Source organism: Panthera pardus, unplaced genomic scaffold (genome assembly GCF_024362965.1).
Source record: "Panthera pardus isolate Hobbes unplaced genomic scaffold, ASM2436296v1 HiC_scaffold_12, whole genome shotgun sequence".
NCBI classification, from domain to species: Eukaryota; Metazoa; Chordata; class Mammalia; order Carnivora; family Felidae; genus Panthera; species Panthera pardus.
In genome coordinates this window covers 46,953,344-46,973,255 of record NW_026526677.1, presented here as the reverse complement: position 1 = coordinate 46,973,255, position 19,912 = coordinate 46,953,344, and the positions used below count along the sequence as shown (strand labels likewise).

Genomic DNA, 19,912 nt, shown 5'->3' with positions numbered 1-19,912 from the left:
CCTTTCGTGTGTTATGAAATCATTTTAGTTAATAAACATCAACAGTTAAAAAAATGGAATAGTATAGAAAAATATAAGAGAACATCACTAAAGTAACGGTAAATATTATTTTGTGCAAATTTTGTTACAGTTAGATATACTGGATTGTGATATAAATTATTCTCTTACTATGGGTTGTTACCAAAACTGATTGAAAAACACTGGTTTGAACCATTTAGAAATGCCCTCCCTGATGTAGAAAACATAATCAAATATGACTGGGGCACATGAATGAAGAAGGCTTCATTATATAAATGGTATTAGTATAGGCAATGATGTTGGGTCCTAATTTAATGCTAATGTAAGTCCTAGATATTTGAAGAGAGATAAATTTATGGAAGAGGTAGACTAATACACTTTCTTTTCTATTCTTAAGAGATACTGAAAAAATTTTAAGTTTACATAGTGATCTAGTTTCTCTACATAGTCCTATTGTATTTTAGTAACTTTATGTAAATGGTGTTAGGGGCAGTTTCTTCTTCATAGGTCTGAAGTTATTCTTCCCCTTATTGTGTCTCTCTGTGGGTCAACAATTCCATTAAGATCAGCTGAGGCAGTCCTGCGGCGTTCCCAAATTTTGGTATAAGAATTTTGAAGCAAGACATTCACTGGAGGGTCCTTACTTAGTGAGTTAACTAACTGCCTTTTTTTGGGCCAGAAGAACCCCATTTGGCTAAATTTGGGGATTTAGTGAGAGATCCATTCTTTTAAATGAGGATATTTTGACGGAGATGGAGTTGAAGATTTTTTTTTTAACTTCTATACATTAAAAAAATTGCAGTATGTTTCCCCTCAAAATTGTTTTATGTTTAGTATTGAAAGTTAAAGTTTTATTTGCACCTTGAGCTGGAAGATACGAGTTTAGAAATCAGAATATATTCTTGTGAGAGTGGTGGCATGCAGGTATAAAGCCGTAAAAATAGCTGGTTATTTAGCTATGTAAGTATTAACATGCCTAAAATGATAGATGTATTCTCATCCTAATGAAAAGATAATATGAAGCTTAATAGTATGATAAATTGGTAACTGATTTCAACAAAGCATATTTTAGTAGTGGAGTTTTTAGTGATAAGAGAATTGAACTAGTTAATTTTTGTACATTGATTCTTAAATTAGTGTTAATCTATTTTTATTGATTTTTAGTTGATTTGTGTCAAAACTTCATTTTTTATAGACTTGTAGATAAATTTTTTAAAAATTTCTTTAATGTTTATTTATTTTTAAGAGAGAGAGAATGGGGGAGGCGCAGCGAGAGGGAGACACAGAATCCGAAGCAGGCTCCAGGCTCTGAGCTGTCAGCACAGAGCCCGACTCAGGGCTTGAACTCACAGACTGCGAGATCATGACCTGAGCTGAAGTCGGACTTCTTAACCGACTGAGCCACCCAGGCGCCCCTAGACTTTTAGATAAATCTTAAAGCTTTCCACAACTTCAGCAATAAAGAATGAATATCCTTTGAAATTTATTTTTAAAAGCAGGTATTATTGTGTTTTGTGTATTTTAAAAATGAATTTTAAGGAATACTTTTTAATGTTTTTATTTTTAGGCTGATCTTATAAATGAACTATATCAAGGCAAGCTGAAGGACTACGTGAGATGTCTGGAATGTGGTTATGAGGGCTGGAGAATCGACACATATCTTGATATTCCATTGGTCATCCGGCCTTATGGGTCCAGTCAAGCATTTGCTAGTGTGGTGTGTACCTTTCAGCTGACTGCTTGTGTATCCATACACAGAATACATAATAGCACAGTGGTATAATCTATTGTGAGGTAAGTATCATCCTAGATACACCTTCTTGGGTTGTTAGTAATTCCTGCTCTTAAACTAGCAAGATCTAGAAGATTTTTGACCCTTCAGTGAGTCCTAATAGTGCATGTATAAAAAGGAAAGTGAATGCAAATGTATGGCCTCATGGTTTAGTATTTTATTCTTTCTGATAGATGAGTAGATTATCTCACTTTATCCTTTTCCCCTATAAATAGTCTATTTTATAAATGCTGTTTCGTTACCATTTTTTTGTATCAAAGTACTTTTTGTTTTGTGTGCCTATTTCCATACATTTTTTAAAATTGGGAAAATAACCTCTGGTTTTTATGATAGACAGAGGCCACATTTTTTAAAGGAAACATCCCTATTCTTTAATTTAAAATCATGCATTGTAGAAGCACAGTAATTTGAAGAATCAGATGTAAATTGATTGATTAAAATTAGCTTAATTATTTATATACTGAGAATCCACTTTGGAGCTTATCTAAGATTTTCTCATTCTTATCTATATCTTAATTGCTTTTTGATAATTTTATTATTGTATTTTATTGTATTTACTTACACAAAAGGAGAGCCATGGAAAGGAGTTTAAGTTGATTTTTAAAATTAGAATGTCCAGAAACATTTACTCTGAATCTATTAGGAGCCAGGGGAGACTTTCAGAGTCCTCTTGTTTTGGGCCTTACTTATGTTGTTATCAAGCTGATGGTGGTTTGTAGCTAAAAATCAGTGTTTTTAAAGCTACTCCATACTTTTATCCTCTAAAATAGTGCGTCTAGTATGATTTGTTCCTCTAGCCTCTAGGACAATTATTTCCCTTTGCTTTTTTCTCCTACTTTCATATGGCTATCAAGAAATTATAAGAAGTTATGGAATCAGTCCATGGAAATCCAAAGTAGAAGACCTTTTCTGAATAGTGTAAGATTAAGTCTTCTTTCCTGCACTGTGTTTCAGACCCTTTCCTGAATAGATTTGAGAAATTTTGTTAATACTACTCTTTGTAAATTGCCATTCTAGGTATAGAAGATTGGCCTTGGTGTAAGTGGCTAGTTTTGTTTTTCATTTTTGTTTTGTTTTGATTTTTGATTTTTATTTTTTAGTTTAAGGTCGAAGTGTCATATTGAAAAATTCTTATCTTTTAATACTTATTTCCTAATCGTTTTTAATATTGGCACTTTAGCAGAATATACTAGGAAAATATTTGGTAGTCTCAGGTGATAAAGACAATTTTTTCTGCATTGCTTTGGTTATGAAAGTATTTTTTATGAAAGATTTTTCACATAAATGTTCAGTTTAGTTTTTTTACATATTAATTGAATGTTGAGGAAGCTGGTGCTGTTTGTTTTGTTATATTGGCATATATTTGAGTATTCAGCAAGTATAATTGCTTAGCTAAATCTTTTTGTCATTATTTTTTCACCTGCTGATTTACCACCACTCTCTTAAGTATGTGATAGAGATAGCAATGGAGTGATTTGGAGGATACTTCTGGAGAAGTGAAAAAAGACACATTTCTAAATGACATTCTCCAAAGGTAGTATCCTCCACTGATACATGGATAGTGGTGGTGTTGATTCAGTGGGAATTGGAAGTTATAGCTATGAAGCAATTATGTGAGCAAGTTTATATAACACACATGCATGCACTAATAGGGCTTGCAGAAGGGAACTTAAAACTTGCTAGATTTTGCTGGAATCTCTTTAGGGAAATTATAGCAGGTGAACTACCCAAGATAGGGGTTCTAAGGAGGATACTACCTTCAGAGAACTTTAGTTAGAGGTAAGTAAATTCCCATTATTTTCTGAATTCAAAACCTATAACCTACACTTTTGAAGCCACAGAAAGCATCACACAGCCATCTAAAATTAGTTTTATATCACTGCTTGCCATTGTGTATTTTGTTAATTCTATGTGTTTTCAAAAATAATTAGGTATAAATGTGGATTGTAAAAAATCTAGTTAAATTTCGTTCAGACTGTTTAATATTTGGCTTAATTTGACTTGAACTCTTAAAATTTATTTTCTTATGTTTATTAACGGACTCTTTCTTGGATATATGCACACACATAAACACATGTATATACTTACACGTACATTGATAATTCTGTGTTCTGTTTACTGTATATTCTTTTCAATGAGCCACGATATAATAGACACGTGTATATCGTGAGGTTAACACCCGATGCTTAATCTCAGACAATTAAGTGTGAGGTTCTATTAAAAATTAAAGTTTTTTTTTTTAAACCTTCATCTGAAACATCCAGTTTCTAGAGTTGTTTTATCTCTGTGTTCAAACAAATTTAACTTGAGAGTAATATTTCGGATTAAAATAGGAATGGAATTAGCACTTAGCTAATTTATCATTATGACATTTATAATAAATTTTTATGGTCATCTTTCAGCATGATTGATAGCAGACTACTTTTTAAATGAGTGCTAAGAATCGCCTGTGGTTTTTAAAATAGCTTTTAATGATATTTTCTTTATTGAATTACATTTTAGTCATTATAGCTGTGGTATTTATTAAATTGCTGGTCTTCATTTTGCCTGGCCAAGTGGGAATCAGTGTTTCATGGTTCTTTTGCCATTCTCTTATCTCTCAGATTGAGTTCTTTTTAACACTCCATCTCCAACAGGATTTAATAGAAGTTTAGGAGGCCTCTTTGATTAAATTTGGGAAATGGTATAACTGTAATCCTCTTTGAGAAGTTAACAGTACATATTTTATTTTAAATTCCCTGAGGTTTCCTGTTGTAGAGAAATTTACTTAACTGTAATTTTCTTTTACTGTGGGACATTTGGTTACCATTTTAACAAAAATTCCTTTTTTTACCCTTTAAAAAATTTTTTTAATGATTTGTGAGATAACTAGAACCTTTTCTTTTCGTTGATTAGAGCAGTCTAAACAAATCTCTCTAAATTTCATAATCAAAGAAACTTGCATCTGCTTATTGCTAAGCACATTTGAGAATATATTATTATAATGAGATAGTCCTAAATACATGCTAATAATAGATAAAAATTGGAAGTATTAATTTTTACTGGCAGCATATTTCACAAATTAAGCAAAAATGGTATAGCCTCATAGGTTTGACATTAACTAGGGAGAAGCTTGTCTATTTAATGGTAAATTTTCGACACTGTATTTTTATGTATATCTTTTGTCATGTAACATATTTATTGAGTTGCCTACTCTGTGTAGGCATTGTTTTAGACCCGTTTTCTATTTATATACTTTTATTCTATTATTAGGTAAGTACATTTAAATATCTTTATTATCACAAAATGTATTCAGAAGTCTGAAATTGGGTTTATAAGTGTCTTTGGAAAGATCAGATTGTGTGAAAGACTTCTGTTCCATAAGTAAACATAGTTTAATGATTGTTTTAAAGTTTTTAATGCAACATTATTTAATTCATAAGTACTTATGGAATCATAAGCATTTCAAGTGTTTAGTGTGCACAAATTTATACCATAGGTTCTACCCTGAATTAACAGATGATTTGGACGTTCTTAAATATCTGGCTTAGCCACATAACTCATTTGGATGGTGGAGTGGTCCATATTTGTCCAAATATGTAAGCATCACATAAAGAAAAATCTCTTCCACAGACTCTACCCTCATTTTTCTAGGAATTTGTGTGGTTGGACATAGTGGGAACCAGTTTAAAAAGTGGGGACTTCTGCTTTCAGGAAGATGGAGTAGATGTACATTGCCCTATTCCTCCTGCTAAAACAACTGAAAGTCTTGAACATTATATATAAAATAAAACATAAGAAGACTCTGAAAGGTGGAGAAAAGGCATAAAGACTAGGGACCTCAGGACTCAAGGAATGACATGGGGTGAGTTCCCTGGGTTTTCTTTTCGCCTAATATAGTCCAAACTTGGAACTGAAGAAGCTGGCAACCTGGAAATGAACAGGCACAGATTGAAAAGCCTGCTGTCTCCAGCCAAAAGACCAGGAAAGGGACAGCTTAGCAAGGCAGAAAACTTTTAGGCAATAACCATTCTGCTCTAGCCAAACACCACAGAAAGACTGTGGCCCCCATCTTAACTCATGCCAGCCGAGGCTAAGTAGGGAGCCCAGACTTCTGTTCTCATGAAGTTGTAACTAGGCTTTCTAGCCCCCTGCCTGTGTAGTTTTCAGAGAAGGCTGAGTAGGTAGGCAGGAGTTTTGTCCCTGCTGGGCAGTAACAAACCTTCCCACTACTGTTCTCCTGTTCCCCTGGTTCACTGTCATTAGAGACACATGGGGAGCCTAGCCTTCACTCCTACCTCGTAGTAAAGAGGTGCTTCTTTCTGTCCCTACTGGAGTGATGTCAGAAGAGACCTAGTGAAGAGTCAGGATTTTTGCCATCTTTGAACAGTAAGGAGAGTAGCCCCTTCCCACCAATGGTGTCAGTGGAGGCTGTCAGGGGAGCTGTAATGAGACATGCCTTCCCCTCACAGCCAAGGTGTTATCAGCAGAGGCCTACTGAGCAGTCAGAATCCCAACCCTTGCCCAGCAGTAATGAAGAGCCCCTTCCCACCCCAGAGGTCAGCAGAGGCCATGTGGGAAACTTGGACTTCTCCCACCTGGCAGTAATGAAGCAGGAACCTTTTCTTTCACTGGAGCAGTGTCAAAGGAAGCCAGTAAACCAGAAAATTCAAATAGGGTCTAGAATCTCATAAAACCCAAAATGTTTGGGTTTCATTTAAAAAAAAAAATCACTCTATATACAAGAACCAGAAGAATCTTACTTTGAATGAAAGTAGAGACAATCAATAGATAAAAACACCAAAATGACAGATGTTAGAATTATATGACAAATATTTTTAAATAGTTATAGAAATACTTCAGTGGGAGATCCCAAACTTTTTGAAACAAATGAGGAAAATAGGAAATCTCAGGGAAGAAATCACAGATATAAAGAAAAGTGAAAGGGGAATTTAGAACTGAAAAAATGTAATACCAAAGTGAAAAACTTGATGAATAGGCTCAACAGCAGAATGGAAGAGACAGCAGAAAGATTCAGTGAACTTGAAGATAGAACAACAGAAATTGCCCAGTCTAAACAGCAGAGAGAAAAGACTGGAGAACATTTTTAAAAAGGTCCTCAGGACCTATGGGACTATAATAAAAGATCTAAGATTTGTGTCATTGGAGTCCTGGAAGGAGAGGAAAAGGAAGATAGGGCTGGAAAAATACTTGAAGAAATAATGGCTGAAAATTTCCCAAATTTGGCAAAAGGCATAAAGCTATAGATCTGAAGAGCTAAGCAAACTCCCAACAGGATAAATCAGAATCACTCTACATCAAGTCCAATTATAGTCAGACTTCTGGAAACTAAAGACAAATACCTTGAAAGCAGCAAATGAGAAAGTTACCTTTTCTTACAGGGTACAAGCACCCTGATTTCTCATAAGCAAATTTGTCATCAAAAGTTATGGAGACCAGAAGAAAGTGGCACATGTTTTCAAGTGTTGAAAGAAAAGCACTGTCAACTAGAATCTTACAACCACTGAAAATATTCTTCAGGAATGAAGGGGAAATCAAGATCATGGATGAGGGAACACTAAGGGAATTTGCCACCAGTAGACCTACCTTAAAAAATGGCTAAAGAAAATGCTCTAAACAGAAAGGAAATAATAAAAGGAAGGCGTCTAGGAATGTTAGGAATTAAGAAAGAACATGGTAAGCTAAAAATCTGGGTAAATACAATAGACTTCACTTCTCCTGCGTTTCCTAAATTGTGTTCAATGGTTGAGCCAAAACTATAAATTATTTGATGTGGTTCTAAATGTATGTAGAAGAAATCTTTAAAACAGTTATATAATAAATGGGAGAGGGTAAAAAGATGTAAAGGTTTCTGTACTTTACTTGCACTGATAAAATGATGACACCAGTAGAATAAGTTATGTGTATATAATACACCTAGAGCAACCACTGAAACACTCCAAAAAACTAGATGAATCAAAATAGAATTAAAAAAAACACATACAAGTAATTCACAGTAAAGCAGGAGAAACAAAACAAAACTAAAATAGCAGGCTTAGTTAGACCATTTATATACCAGTTAAAGGGTAGAGATTCACATACCAGATTTAAAAACATGACCCAATTGTATGCTTGCTACAAAAAACTCCCTTCAAATCTATTAGTATAGACAGGCTGAAATGTAAAAATATGGAAAAATGTTATATAAATATTGAGAGAAATAGCTATATTAATATCAGATAAAGCAGACTTGAGAGCAAAGAAAATTACTAGAAATAGGGGTATTATTATATAGTGATAAAAGGGTTAGTTCATCAAGAAGACCACAATCCTAAATGTGTGTTTACCAAATAACAGAGCTGAAAAATATATGAGAGTATTGTCCAAAATGAAAGGAGAAATTGGCAAGTCTACAGTTCTAGTTCGAGACTTTAATGCCCCTCTGTCAATAATAGGTAGAACCTCTAGACAGAAAATTAGCAAATAAAGAGCTCAACAACACCATTGACAAACCCCGCATCAGGCTCTGTGCTGACAGCTCAGAGCCTGGAGCCTGCTTCACATTCATATTCTCCCCCGCCCCCTCTGTTAATAATAAACATCTTTTTTAAAAGCTAAAAAAAAGAAAAAAAAAGAATTAAAATCATTGTGTGTTTTTCAAGAATGGCGGAATCAAGTTGGAAATCAATAACAAAAAGATAACTGGTAAGCCACCAGACGTTTGAAAAATACACAATGTGGAGCGCCTGGGTGCCTCAGTTGTAAGCGTCAACTCTTGATTTTGGCTCAGGTCATGATTTCATGGTTCCATGTCAAGCTTGTGCTAATAGCATGGAGCCTGCTTGGGATTCTCTCCCTCCCCCTCTCTCTGTGCCTCCCGTGCATGCACACTCTCGCTCTCCCTTGCTCTTTCTAAATAAATAAGCTGAAAAAAAATAAAAAATACTAACAAAAAATAAAAATACACAAAACATTTAAATAATATGAGTCAAAGAAGAGGCCTTAAGGGAAATTAATAAAAACAACCACAAAAACTTTGAAATGAATGAAAATGAAAATATATCAAATTTTGAGACACAGCTGAAGCAGTACTGAGAGGGAAACTTACAGCATTAAATGCTCACCTTTATTAAAATGGTTATATTCGTAAAAAAGGGGAGACGTTTCAAATCAATAAACTTCCAGCTAACCTGAAAAAGAAGAGCAAAAGGAACCCAAAGTGAGCAGAAGGAAGGGCATAATAAAGAAAAGAGCAGAATCAGTGACATTGAAAACAAAAACAAATCAGTGAAACGCAGAGCTAGTTCTTTGGAAAGATCAATACAGTTGACACACCTGTAGTAAGGGGGGGAGGCAAAAATTTACAGTATTAGGAATGGAATGAATATCACTACCGATCATGCAGATATCAAGAGGATAATAAGGGAGTACAACAAATAACTCTGTACACATAAATTGGATAATTTATATGAATCAATTCTTCAAAAGCACAATAATTCTTCCAGTATGAATTAGATAATGTGAATAGCCCCATAACTGTTAAGGTATTAAATTCATAATTAAAAATTTCTCAAAAATTGAGTCTCCCAAGTTGGGATGGTTTCACTGGAGCCTTGTGTCAAACATTTTAGAACAGTGAGCACCAAGTACACAGTCTTCTTCTAAAAACTAGAAACGAAGGGGACCCTTCCCAATTTGTTTTGTGAAGTTACTTTTATCTTGATACTAAACCAAAGACAGTTAAAACTGACCAAGCCTAAAGAAAAGAAAATCCTTACCAAAATATTAGCAGATAGAATTAAGCAATATGTAAAGGATTATATGCCATGACCAAGTCGAGTTCATTTCAGGGATTCAGAACTGGTCAGTATTTAACAATCAGAGTTATCTACCGTATTGATAGTCAAAAGAAGAAAATTCACACCATCGCATCAATTGACTCAGAAAAAGCATTGACAAAATTCAGTATTTACTCATGATTAAAAAAAAAAAAAAAAAAAAAACTCAGAAAACTGGGAATGGGGTAATTTTCTCAAATTAGTAAAAAACATATTTAAAAAACCTACAGCTAACATAGTACTTTATAATATAATAATATTTTTGAGAGAGAGGGCGAGTGGGGGAGAGGCAGAGAAAGAGGGAGACAGAGAATCCTAAGCAGGCTCCAGGCACTGTTAGCACAGAGCCCAATGCAGGGCTCGAAGTCTTGAACTGTGAGATCATAATCTGAGCTGAAACCGAGTTGGATGCTTAACTGAGTGAGCCATCCAGGTGCCCCACCATTTTTTTTTAAAGTTCATTTATTTATTTAAAGAGAAAGAGACAGTGCAAGTGGGGGAGGAATAGAGAAAGGGAGATAGAACCCCAAGCAGTCTCCATGCTGCCAGGGCAGAGCGCGATGCGGGGCTCAAACTCATGAAACTTTGAGATCATGATCTGAGCCAAAACCAAGAGTCGGATGCTTAACCAACTGAACCACCCAGGTGCCCCTAGAATGTGAAGGTTGTTTCTAAGCAAAGATGTCTGTCTGCTCTCACCACTCCTACTCATTATAGTCCTGGGAGTCCTAGCCAGCACAATAAGGCAAGAAGAGGAAATAAAATGCATTCCAATTAAAGGAAGAAATAAAATTACCCCTTCCCCATTTAGGTAACATGATTTTTTTTTAATGTAGAACAGTCCTCAGGCATCTAAAAAAAGAAAAAACAAACAAACAAAACCCCCCCCCCCAAAAAAAACCCTGTAGAACTAGTAAGTGAGCTTAGCAAGATAGCAGGGTATGAGATAAACATACAAAAATCAGTTGTATTTCAATATAACTAGCAAGTAACATGTGCAAAGTGGAATTTAAAGTACAATACCATTTACAAATGTGGAAAAAGAATACCTTACATGTAAATCCAACAAAATATGTACAGGACCTATGTATAAGAAAGTATTAACTCTGAAAAGAATATTTAAATAAATGGAAAGACATACTGTTCTCACCAATTAGAAGATTCAGCATAGTAAAAATGTCAGTTTTCCCCAAGATTATAGTTTAATTAGCCTATCTTCTCAAAATCTGGCAAGATTTTTTTGATGATCTAGACAAGCTTATTCTAAAATTTATGTAGAAGGCAAAGAAATAAGCTACACGTGGTAAGAGAATTTGGGGAAAAGAAGAATAGAGGGGAGAAATCATTCTACCTGATAAAACTTATTATAGAGCTACAGTAATCAAGACTGGTATTGGCGGAAGGATAGACAAATAGATCAGTGGAACAAGATAGAAAACCCAGATGTATATTTGCACAAATATGTCCAAACTGATTTTTAAGAAAGACACAAAAGTGATTCAGTGGAGGAAGGATGGTCTTTCAACAAATGATGATGAAACAATTGCATATCCCTATGCACAAAAATGGACCTCTACTTAAACTTTATATATACCTTGTACAAAATTTGCTCAAAATGGATCATAGATTTAAATTTAAAATATAAAGTATGAATTTTATTTAAAAAATATAGGAAAAATATCTTCCAGTTCTAGAGTTAAACAACGAGTTCTTCGATTTGATACCAAAAGTACGGTCCACAAAGGGAGAAATTGAAAAGTTGGATCTCATCAAAATTAAACATTTACTCTTTGAAAGCCCATGTGAATGAAGAGGATAAAAGGAAGAGCTACAGACTGGGAGAACTTCTCTGCAAACCACATATCTGACAAGGGACTAATATCTAGAATATGTAAAGAAACCTCAAAATAGTAAAAGTAGTAACCTCAATAGTAAAAAAAAAAAAATCCATTTAGACAGTTGGCAAAAGACATAAACAACATTTCATCAAACAGGATATACAGATGTCAAATACAGGAAAAGTCCACTGTCACTAAGGGAACTGCAAATTCAAGCCACAGTGACGATAATCCTTTACCTGCAGAATGGCTAAAATAAAAAATAATGACAGCACAGAAAGCTGGTCATAATGTGATGAAAATGGATCACTCATACATTCTTGATGGAAATATGAAATGTTAAAGGGAGTTTTTTTATAAAACTAAACATACAATTACCATAAACCCCAGCAATTATACTCTTGGTAACTTATAGAATGAAAATTTGTGTAAGTTTATGTTCACATAAAAACCTGTGTACAAATGCCCATAGCATCTTTATTTTAATATCCACAAAATGGAATTCGCCCAGAAGTCCTTCATCTAGTGAATGGTTTAACAAACTGGTACATACAAACCATAGAATACTACTCAGCAACAAAAAGGAACAAACTATTGATACATACTAAAATTGGAATGAATCTCTAGGGAATTTTTATGCTGCGTGAAAACTAGTCCCAAAAGGTTACATGTGATATGATTCCATTTGTATACATTTTTGGTAGAATTTTAGGGTTTGGGGCAGATTAATCATTGCCAAAGCTTAGAGATGTGGTAGGGCCAGGGGAAGGACAGGAAGGTGGTTACTTAAAAGGGCAACATGAGGGATCCTTGTGGTTTAGAAACTGTGTTCAATCTCTTGACTGTGGTGGTGGATATGTGAACCTTCACAGGCGATCAGATTGTATAGAACTTAATACACACACGTACACAGACAAATGAGTATACTAAAACTGGGAAAACCTGAATAATATAATGTAGATTGATCAATGTCAATATCCTGATTGTGTATTATACTATAGTTTTGCAAAAAAAAAAAAAAAGTTACCACTGGACGGAACTGGAGTACAAAGGATTCTGTATTATTTGTTTTGTTTTGTTTAAACGTTTATTTATTTTTGGGAGAGAGAAACAGCGTGTGAGCAGGGGAGGGGCACAGAGCGAGGGAGACACAGAATTCGAAGCAGGCTCCAGGCTCTGTGCTGACAGCTTAGAGGGGCTCGAACTCAATAACCATGAGATCATGACCTGAGCTGACATTGGACGCTTAACTGACTGAGCCAGCCAGGTGCCTCTGTATTATTCCTTATAATTGTCAACTACAATTATCTCAAAAATTGCAGTTAGAAAAAGTGGATGGCTTAGGATAAAGTTCTTTTCCTAATTAAAACAAAACAACACAAAAAACCAAAGTATATGTTCTGGAAAGATAGATAGTTGGATATATTTGTAAGGAAGACATATTACTGTATATCAGTAGCACAGAATTAGTACATTAAAATTGGTTAGGAAGTTACCAGTGGTAGTTCTGATTTATGTTTGATCTGAAAAATAAAGTATCTTATTTTAGTACCCATTTCTGTATTCAAAATAAAATAGACATTTCATGATAAAAAAATTGTAAAAAGAAAAAAAAAGAATTCATAGGCAATGCCATTTCTTGGGTATATATTATAATTGCATTGTGCCTAGATTTTCTGCTTTAACTATAAAATTGTAGTAACCAGTATTTTTTTATATGAAGAACTAATGAATGATGTAAGAATTCTCTATGTTCTATTCTGAACTCTAAAAATTACAGTCTATAAAATGTATAAATTACATTTTGTATAATAGGAGTAAACTAGAAAAAAACTATTATCTTCACTCTGGAATGATGATAAACAATCATGGTCAACCCAAAGCTCACATGATATGTGAGTAATTTAACATACTCAAGAGGACAGCTGATGATAAGCAGAGCAAAAATTTTTGTGTGTATTAATAATGGTGCAGTATAGTATTTTATTCCATTTTTGTAATCTATAGTTTATCTTTTAATATGTAACATATAGTTTAGTATGATTTTTAGTTATGCATCACATTAAATGAAAATAAATGTATATGACCACATTTACATAATTTATTTGTTGAAGGCATAGATGAATTGAAACTAATTTTTATGACTGACTAATCTTGTTTATAATTATCCTGGAGCCAACTTGTTAAATAGTGAACTAGGAAGCTATAGAAAATTATTATAATATAGCTTGAACTGGTTTCCGAGTCTGGAAGATAATGATGGCCATGTGAATCTGTATATATCTGTACATTTTCCCAGAAAACCTAGACAAAAAGGAACACAAATGAAATGCGGATAACCTATAACTTCTGCATTACGGGGACAGAATGCCACAAACTTCCAATTACCTGTAAGTAGCAAAATAATCAAGTTCCAACAGAGTTTCTGTTGCTGCTATAGGTCTATATATGTGGAGAGGATGGAGTGGAAAGCCTTTGAGACTGTGAAACAGAGAAGGCCTTGAAGGACTTAAAATAAATACAAAAATCACCCTCACAAGGAAAAAGTACAACAGGACATGCCAAAAGAGTTTATAGCACCGGCCACAGGGAAGGAGATCTCGAGGGAGACGTGGCATCCTTGGAGGAATTTTGTCTCTGGGACAGAAGGTAGAGAAGTATGATGCCTCTGAGTCAGTGGTGAAGAGAAAACCAGAAGAAAGAGAAAAAGTGTGTCCTGTAGAATGAAAGACCTCAAGCTCTCCACTCCTGTTACCCATGCATGAAACTACACTAAGTTGACAAAAGTTTGAGGTACTTTCAAACTAAAGAACGCTGCCCACAAAATGACCGGGTGGGTGGAGGCTGGGAATCAAATTTACACAGCACCACTGTTAGAAGAGAACAGAAAATAGGTATAAAAGCATTTTAGCTGATAAAAATCCACTCTGCCAAAAAAAAGCCCTGAGGAAAATAACCACAGAGTACTGTAACACAGTACTCCAGACTAAATTAAATATTCTCAAGCAAAACAAAACCTGGTATCCAAAAATTTAAGGAGAAAAATGAAGAAACAATAGGAAATGCAATATGAATTGATCAAACTCAGGAAAGAAAAGAAAAAGACAAAATTGTTATTAGAAGTGAATAAATTATAAAATGCTCAAGAGAATAGAATGGAATGAAAATCTAAAGAGGGACGTAGAATGAAAATGAGAGAAAGAAAAAAGGATCTCAGAGAAATGAAAGGAAAGCCTGGCAGAGGGTGTCCAACGTAACTGAGTTTGTGAAGAATAAAAACGCCACAGGGGAACAAACCTTAGGAACTATTAGCCAAGAAAACTTTGTGGAAATAAGGGAAATTTAAGTCTACCTTTTGAAGGACCTTCCGTGTACTTGGGAAAATTGACCTGGAATGATCAGCTCAGACCATATTTTAGTAAGCTGTTAAACTTTAAGGATAAATTGAGTTGGCATCATACACTGGAAGAGCAGCACACAAATCATGGCAACAGAATAGCAATTTGAAGAAATTCACTGAACCAAAGTACAGACCAAGGATTTGACATCTAGCCAAGGTTTTCTTCAATTTTGATGGCAGTTAGAAATTCCATTCTTGAACATTGAAGAACTTATTGAAATGATACTATATCCATGAGTTCTTGAGTTTAATAGGGGATAAACTCCATCCAGTGAAGAGATCCCCAGGGAAGCTTCAGCAAAAGGACTATGAGCATTTAATGTATTTATAGAAGTAAGGACTAAATGGAACAAGGGTGGGGACATAAGTAGAAGTATAACATATTATATGTAAGATGAAATAAAAAGAATACCACTCAAAAGGGGAAAGGAGAAAATGAGAGAAAGTAGAATGAGATCATAGACTGTTGAATGGGTAACAGACAAAGGATAACACTTAAAACTGGCAAACCGGACCCTAAAAGCTTAAATAAGGAAAAGGGGAAAAATGGGGATTAAGGGTGCAAATACAAGTATAATAAATGCACTACAAAAAAATTACCTTCCTAAATACCAAAAAAAAAAATGTAAGAAGTAGCAGAACACAGCACATGGAGAAAAGAACACAGTAAATATTACTTAATACAGTAATTATAAACTAGATGAGACAAAACATCATATCCAATATGAATGGTCTTAAGTTGCCTATTAAAAAGATTTTTAAGTTGGCTCATAAAACATATGAAAATTTGGTTTAAGCAAGAATCCATTAGTGGACGCTAAATCTAGGGCGGAAAGTTTAAGACTCAGGATATTTGCATGGTCTCCAAGTATCTCCTTACATATTACATAATTGCTGCGAGGGGATAAAACAATAACTATGTAGTGGAAAAGCTGGGTAACACTTTGTCCAGTTGATTCAAGTTCCTATCACCAATAGGGAGGTTGGGGACATCATGGTCTGTGACTGTGATACCCTTAGAAGGACACATCATAATTTAGGTGGTAGTCTAGTAAGGAATACAGAACCTGAATCTAATTATAAGGAGCATCAGGCAAACCCAAATTGCAGACATTTTATAAAATAGCCAGCCACCTCTTTAAAAAACCCCATTTATGTCATGAAAGAAAGGCTTTGGAACTGTTCCAGACAAAATGAATCTGAAGAGACAGCTAAATGTAATCTGTGATCCTGGGTTCAATTCTGTACTAGATGGGGAGAAACACATTATTAGGATTAGGAGGACAATTGACAGAATGGGAATATGGCAAAAGTACTTTATCAATGTTAAATTTTCCTGAGTTTGCTAACTCTATTATAAGAATATCCTTGCTCTTAAAAAGTCATATAGAATTATTAAGAGGAAAAGCATGACATGTAAAACTCTCAAATTCTTCAGAAAAATACACAATGTGTGTAGGGATGGGAGAATGATAAAGCAAGGGTAGCAAAATATTAAAAGTTGGTGAACTGAGTAAATTACAGACATTTTCTGTTCTTTAAACTTTTCTCTGAGTTTTAACTTCAAAAAACAAATAATAAACAAACAAGCAAAAATCAGAAGAAGATAGCTCTAGCTATGAATTATAACCAGAGACCAGTCCACACAGTTCAGTGAAGAAGAATCTGAGTTCCATAATTTTCTCCCCCTACCTTTTTGGTTAAGATATTGAGTGTTCTACATTTCACTTTCAATTTGGAATGCTTGACTCATTTGATATCAGTCCATGCTAAGCTATATATATGATTTTTCTTAGAGCTTTTTCTGTGTTACATTTTTACAGGATTTGCCTTTTTCATGCTTAAAATGTGTTTGAAAGAAAAAAAATCATTCTGAATGTGTCCTTTTCTTTGACCTCCAGTAAAATGCTTGGTCATGTGGAAAAACACCCACTATTTGGTTCTCCTCCCCCCTTCCCCCACCCTGTCACTTCCTTGTGTTCTGAGAACAAAATATAAGATGGATGGGGTTAAAGGCATTTAGAGTATCTTTTCATATTTTTGATCTAATTCCAAAATGAGTTGTACCAAACAGTATGTGGATAGTAGTTTTGTAAGTGTTGCCAGCTCTTTCACATTTTGCCAGATCAAGCTTCTTTATTTATCTTTTGAGGAACAACATGTTCTGAATCAAAAGAAAAATGTTTGAAGATATTTTGTCCTAATGATAGTTTCTTTATATAGTAAAGAATTTCTTTATATAGGTAAATATAGTCAGTAGTTCTGATCAGACCATGTGTGAAGAGATCACAACAAATGAAATTTGAGATGATGCAGTCCAATGTTACATGTTGTATTAACTAAAATTTATTTTTTGTGAAAAATCGGTGATTAAAAATTAAAAATTTTATGCCCACTGATTCTTCACCAATGTTTATACTAAGTTTCTTGCTTCTGTCTTAAGGCTGTATGGAGAGAAGAGAATCACGTGGTTCCTCTAGGTGAACAGTCCAGGAGCTCTCCTACATTTTCAAGTGGAGCAGTATCTGACATGCAGGGAGAAAGTTGTCCGGTGTTTTTCAGTCTTTAGTGCAGTGGTGAATTACTGAATGATGCTAACTGTAGTGATAAATGATGGTTATTAGGTTTTTTTAATGTAGGGATAGTGTGAATTCTTCAGAGTTCTCTCTTATTTACTGTACAGTTTTGAATGTTTCCTTTTACAAGAAGATTGCAGTGATGTATGTAACTGCTTTTCTTCTGGAACTTTTAATCTAAAGATAGGATTTTTATTAGGTTATTTAGCCAAATTCCACAATAAAGTCAGCAAAAATTAGGTGGAAATGACTGTGATGTACAGTACTAGGAAACAGATTTCATGCAGAATTAAAGCAATTATTTTGTCACTCAGTTTTTATAATGATGTTGCTGTTGATCGTTTTTTTCCTTTTTGCATTTTGAGTTCCTAATTTTCTAGCCATCTTCTAAGAATTTTGGTAATTGCAAAGTTTTTATATTCAGGGCTTTAACATTATAAAGTTTGTAAGTAATTATAAAACAGTCATTTTTTTTCTTCTTACTAGGAAGAAGCATTGCATGCATTTATTCAGCCAGAGATCCTGGATGGCCCAAATCAATATTTTTGTGAACGTTGTAAGAAGAAGTGTGATGCACGAAAGGTAGATGCCATGTAGAAATTAATACCAGATTACCTGAGTTTATATTCAATATTCAATAGGTCCCTTTTCTTTTAGGGTCTTCGGTTTTTGCATTTCCCTTACCTGCTGACCTTACAGTTGAAAAGGTTTGATTTTGATTATACAACCATGCACAGGATTAAGTTGAATGATCGGATGACATTTCCTGAGGAGCTAGATATGAGTACATTTATTGATGTTGAAGATGAGGTAAAATATTTATTATACTTATTTGTTAAAAGATAGTAATCCATTTTGGTTGGTCATGTGTTTAATTAAAAGAGCTATTTGAGGAAACCAATTTGACAATAAACTTCATATATTGAAAAAAAAAAGAGCTATTTGGGGTAACAACACTGGTGTTGTTTAAACTCTTCTTGATAGAAGGTTTTCCTTTCTCTCCATATTTTGTAATGGCAAGTTATATAAAAAGATATAAATTTGTATAAGCTTTTTTTTCTCACCATAAATTATATTTCACATAATCTTGTTTGATCAGAATAACTCATAATATTCTTTGAAAAGACAAAAAGGATCCCAAACTCTGGAATTACTTCTTTAATTTGAGCGATAATCTTATGTTTCATAACTTTCTTAGCGAAAGAAACCAATCTAGAGGTGGGCTTCACTGTGTTTCTGGCACATAATAAACACAACAAATATGTAAGTAAAATGAGCAAATTGGGTAGTATGGCCTTAATATCTTATATTTGTCTTAGTGTCATTTTCAAGGATTAAGGTTTCTGGGTTATTCTCAGCTAAAGTTTGCCACCTCTTAAATAGGCTAGGTTAGAAAGCTAGAAAATAAAGGTATTTTGTCTGTTTTCCTTTTTTAATTAGTTTTTTTTTTGTAGTCAAAACTTTATTTAAATAGTTTGAAGAATGTAACTTGGAAGGGCACAGGTAATGCTTATCAGTTTCTTCTACTCACTGACCCCTGCAAATCTCTGATTCCCCTAACCTTATTCAGTAAAAGATTCTTAGTATCCTAATTTATTCTTTGGAAACTTCTGATTTCATTATGGGAAATATTTACAATCACTTGAGTTCTTAGAAAGTGATAAATCTTTATTTTTTTCAAAATTACCATGAATCATTTATTTCTGATTGGAACTTACCACTCTAGTTATAAAAATACCATTTCCCAAGAGCTCAAAAGTGATTTTAAACATTCATGAAGTTTTAGTTAATGCTCTTAAGTATTAAGTGATGATGTGGTATAGAAGAACAACTTTTCTGAGCCTTACTTTGCAAAGTAAGGACAGTATTTACTCTTTATAGCTTTCATGAAAAGAGTGCTTTAGATAAAGTAGATGTTCATTGAATGGTACCTATGACCAGGTACTTTTGAAAAGTTTAATTCAAAATAGTATTTCAAACACTTGTGCTTAAGCTAGGAAATCTTTCCAAGGTATACCAAAGTAAACAACCTCTTTACAGGAGTCTTCACAGAGATTAGTATTGGATCAGTTTTCTGTATATACCTAATATATTCTTGTAAAAGGAAATCTTTTACAAATAAAGAAAACCTAGATCTAGTTTGACAGGAACTTTTAGGAAGTTCCAGGTCCATATCTTGGGAGAAGAGATGTTCTGGCCTAAAGGAGCGTCAGGAATGATCTCCAGACTCAGTGCAGAGTTCTAGAGTTGGTTTTCACTTAAACTTTACTTTCTCAAGGGATGAAGACTGTATGTTAGATGCAGTTCCCACAGCAAAGTTCTTGACCAAAAGTTGGTGCTTATTATTATGTATTGCCTGGTTAATTTAGGAACTCCTGTATAACATATCAAGAGGCTACATCTTATAGAAGAATTCTCAAACTATTTAAACAGAAACATTTTTAGATATGTATATAAAATATTTAAGGAAA

The 19,912-nt window shown here is 34.0% G+C and overlaps 1 protein-coding gene across 2 annotated transcripts in view; it reads left to right on the top strand.

The window, feature by feature from the left end:
* Positions 1-19,912, top strand: part of USP47 (ubiquitin specific peptidase 47) — a 105,933-nt gene that overhangs the window by 53,279 nt on the left and 32,742 nt on the right. For both annotated transcript variants that reach the window (XM_019456327.2, XM_019456328.2), the window contains 3 exons: positions 1,586-1,735; positions 17,928-18,023; positions 18,099-18,251. In XM_019456327.2, coding sequence (XP_019311872.1) covers positions 1,586-1,735; positions 17,928-18,023; positions 18,099-18,251 — 399 coding nt within the window. The remainder of the gene's footprint in view (positions 1-1,585; positions 1,736-17,927; positions 18,024-18,098; positions 18,252-19,912) is intronic.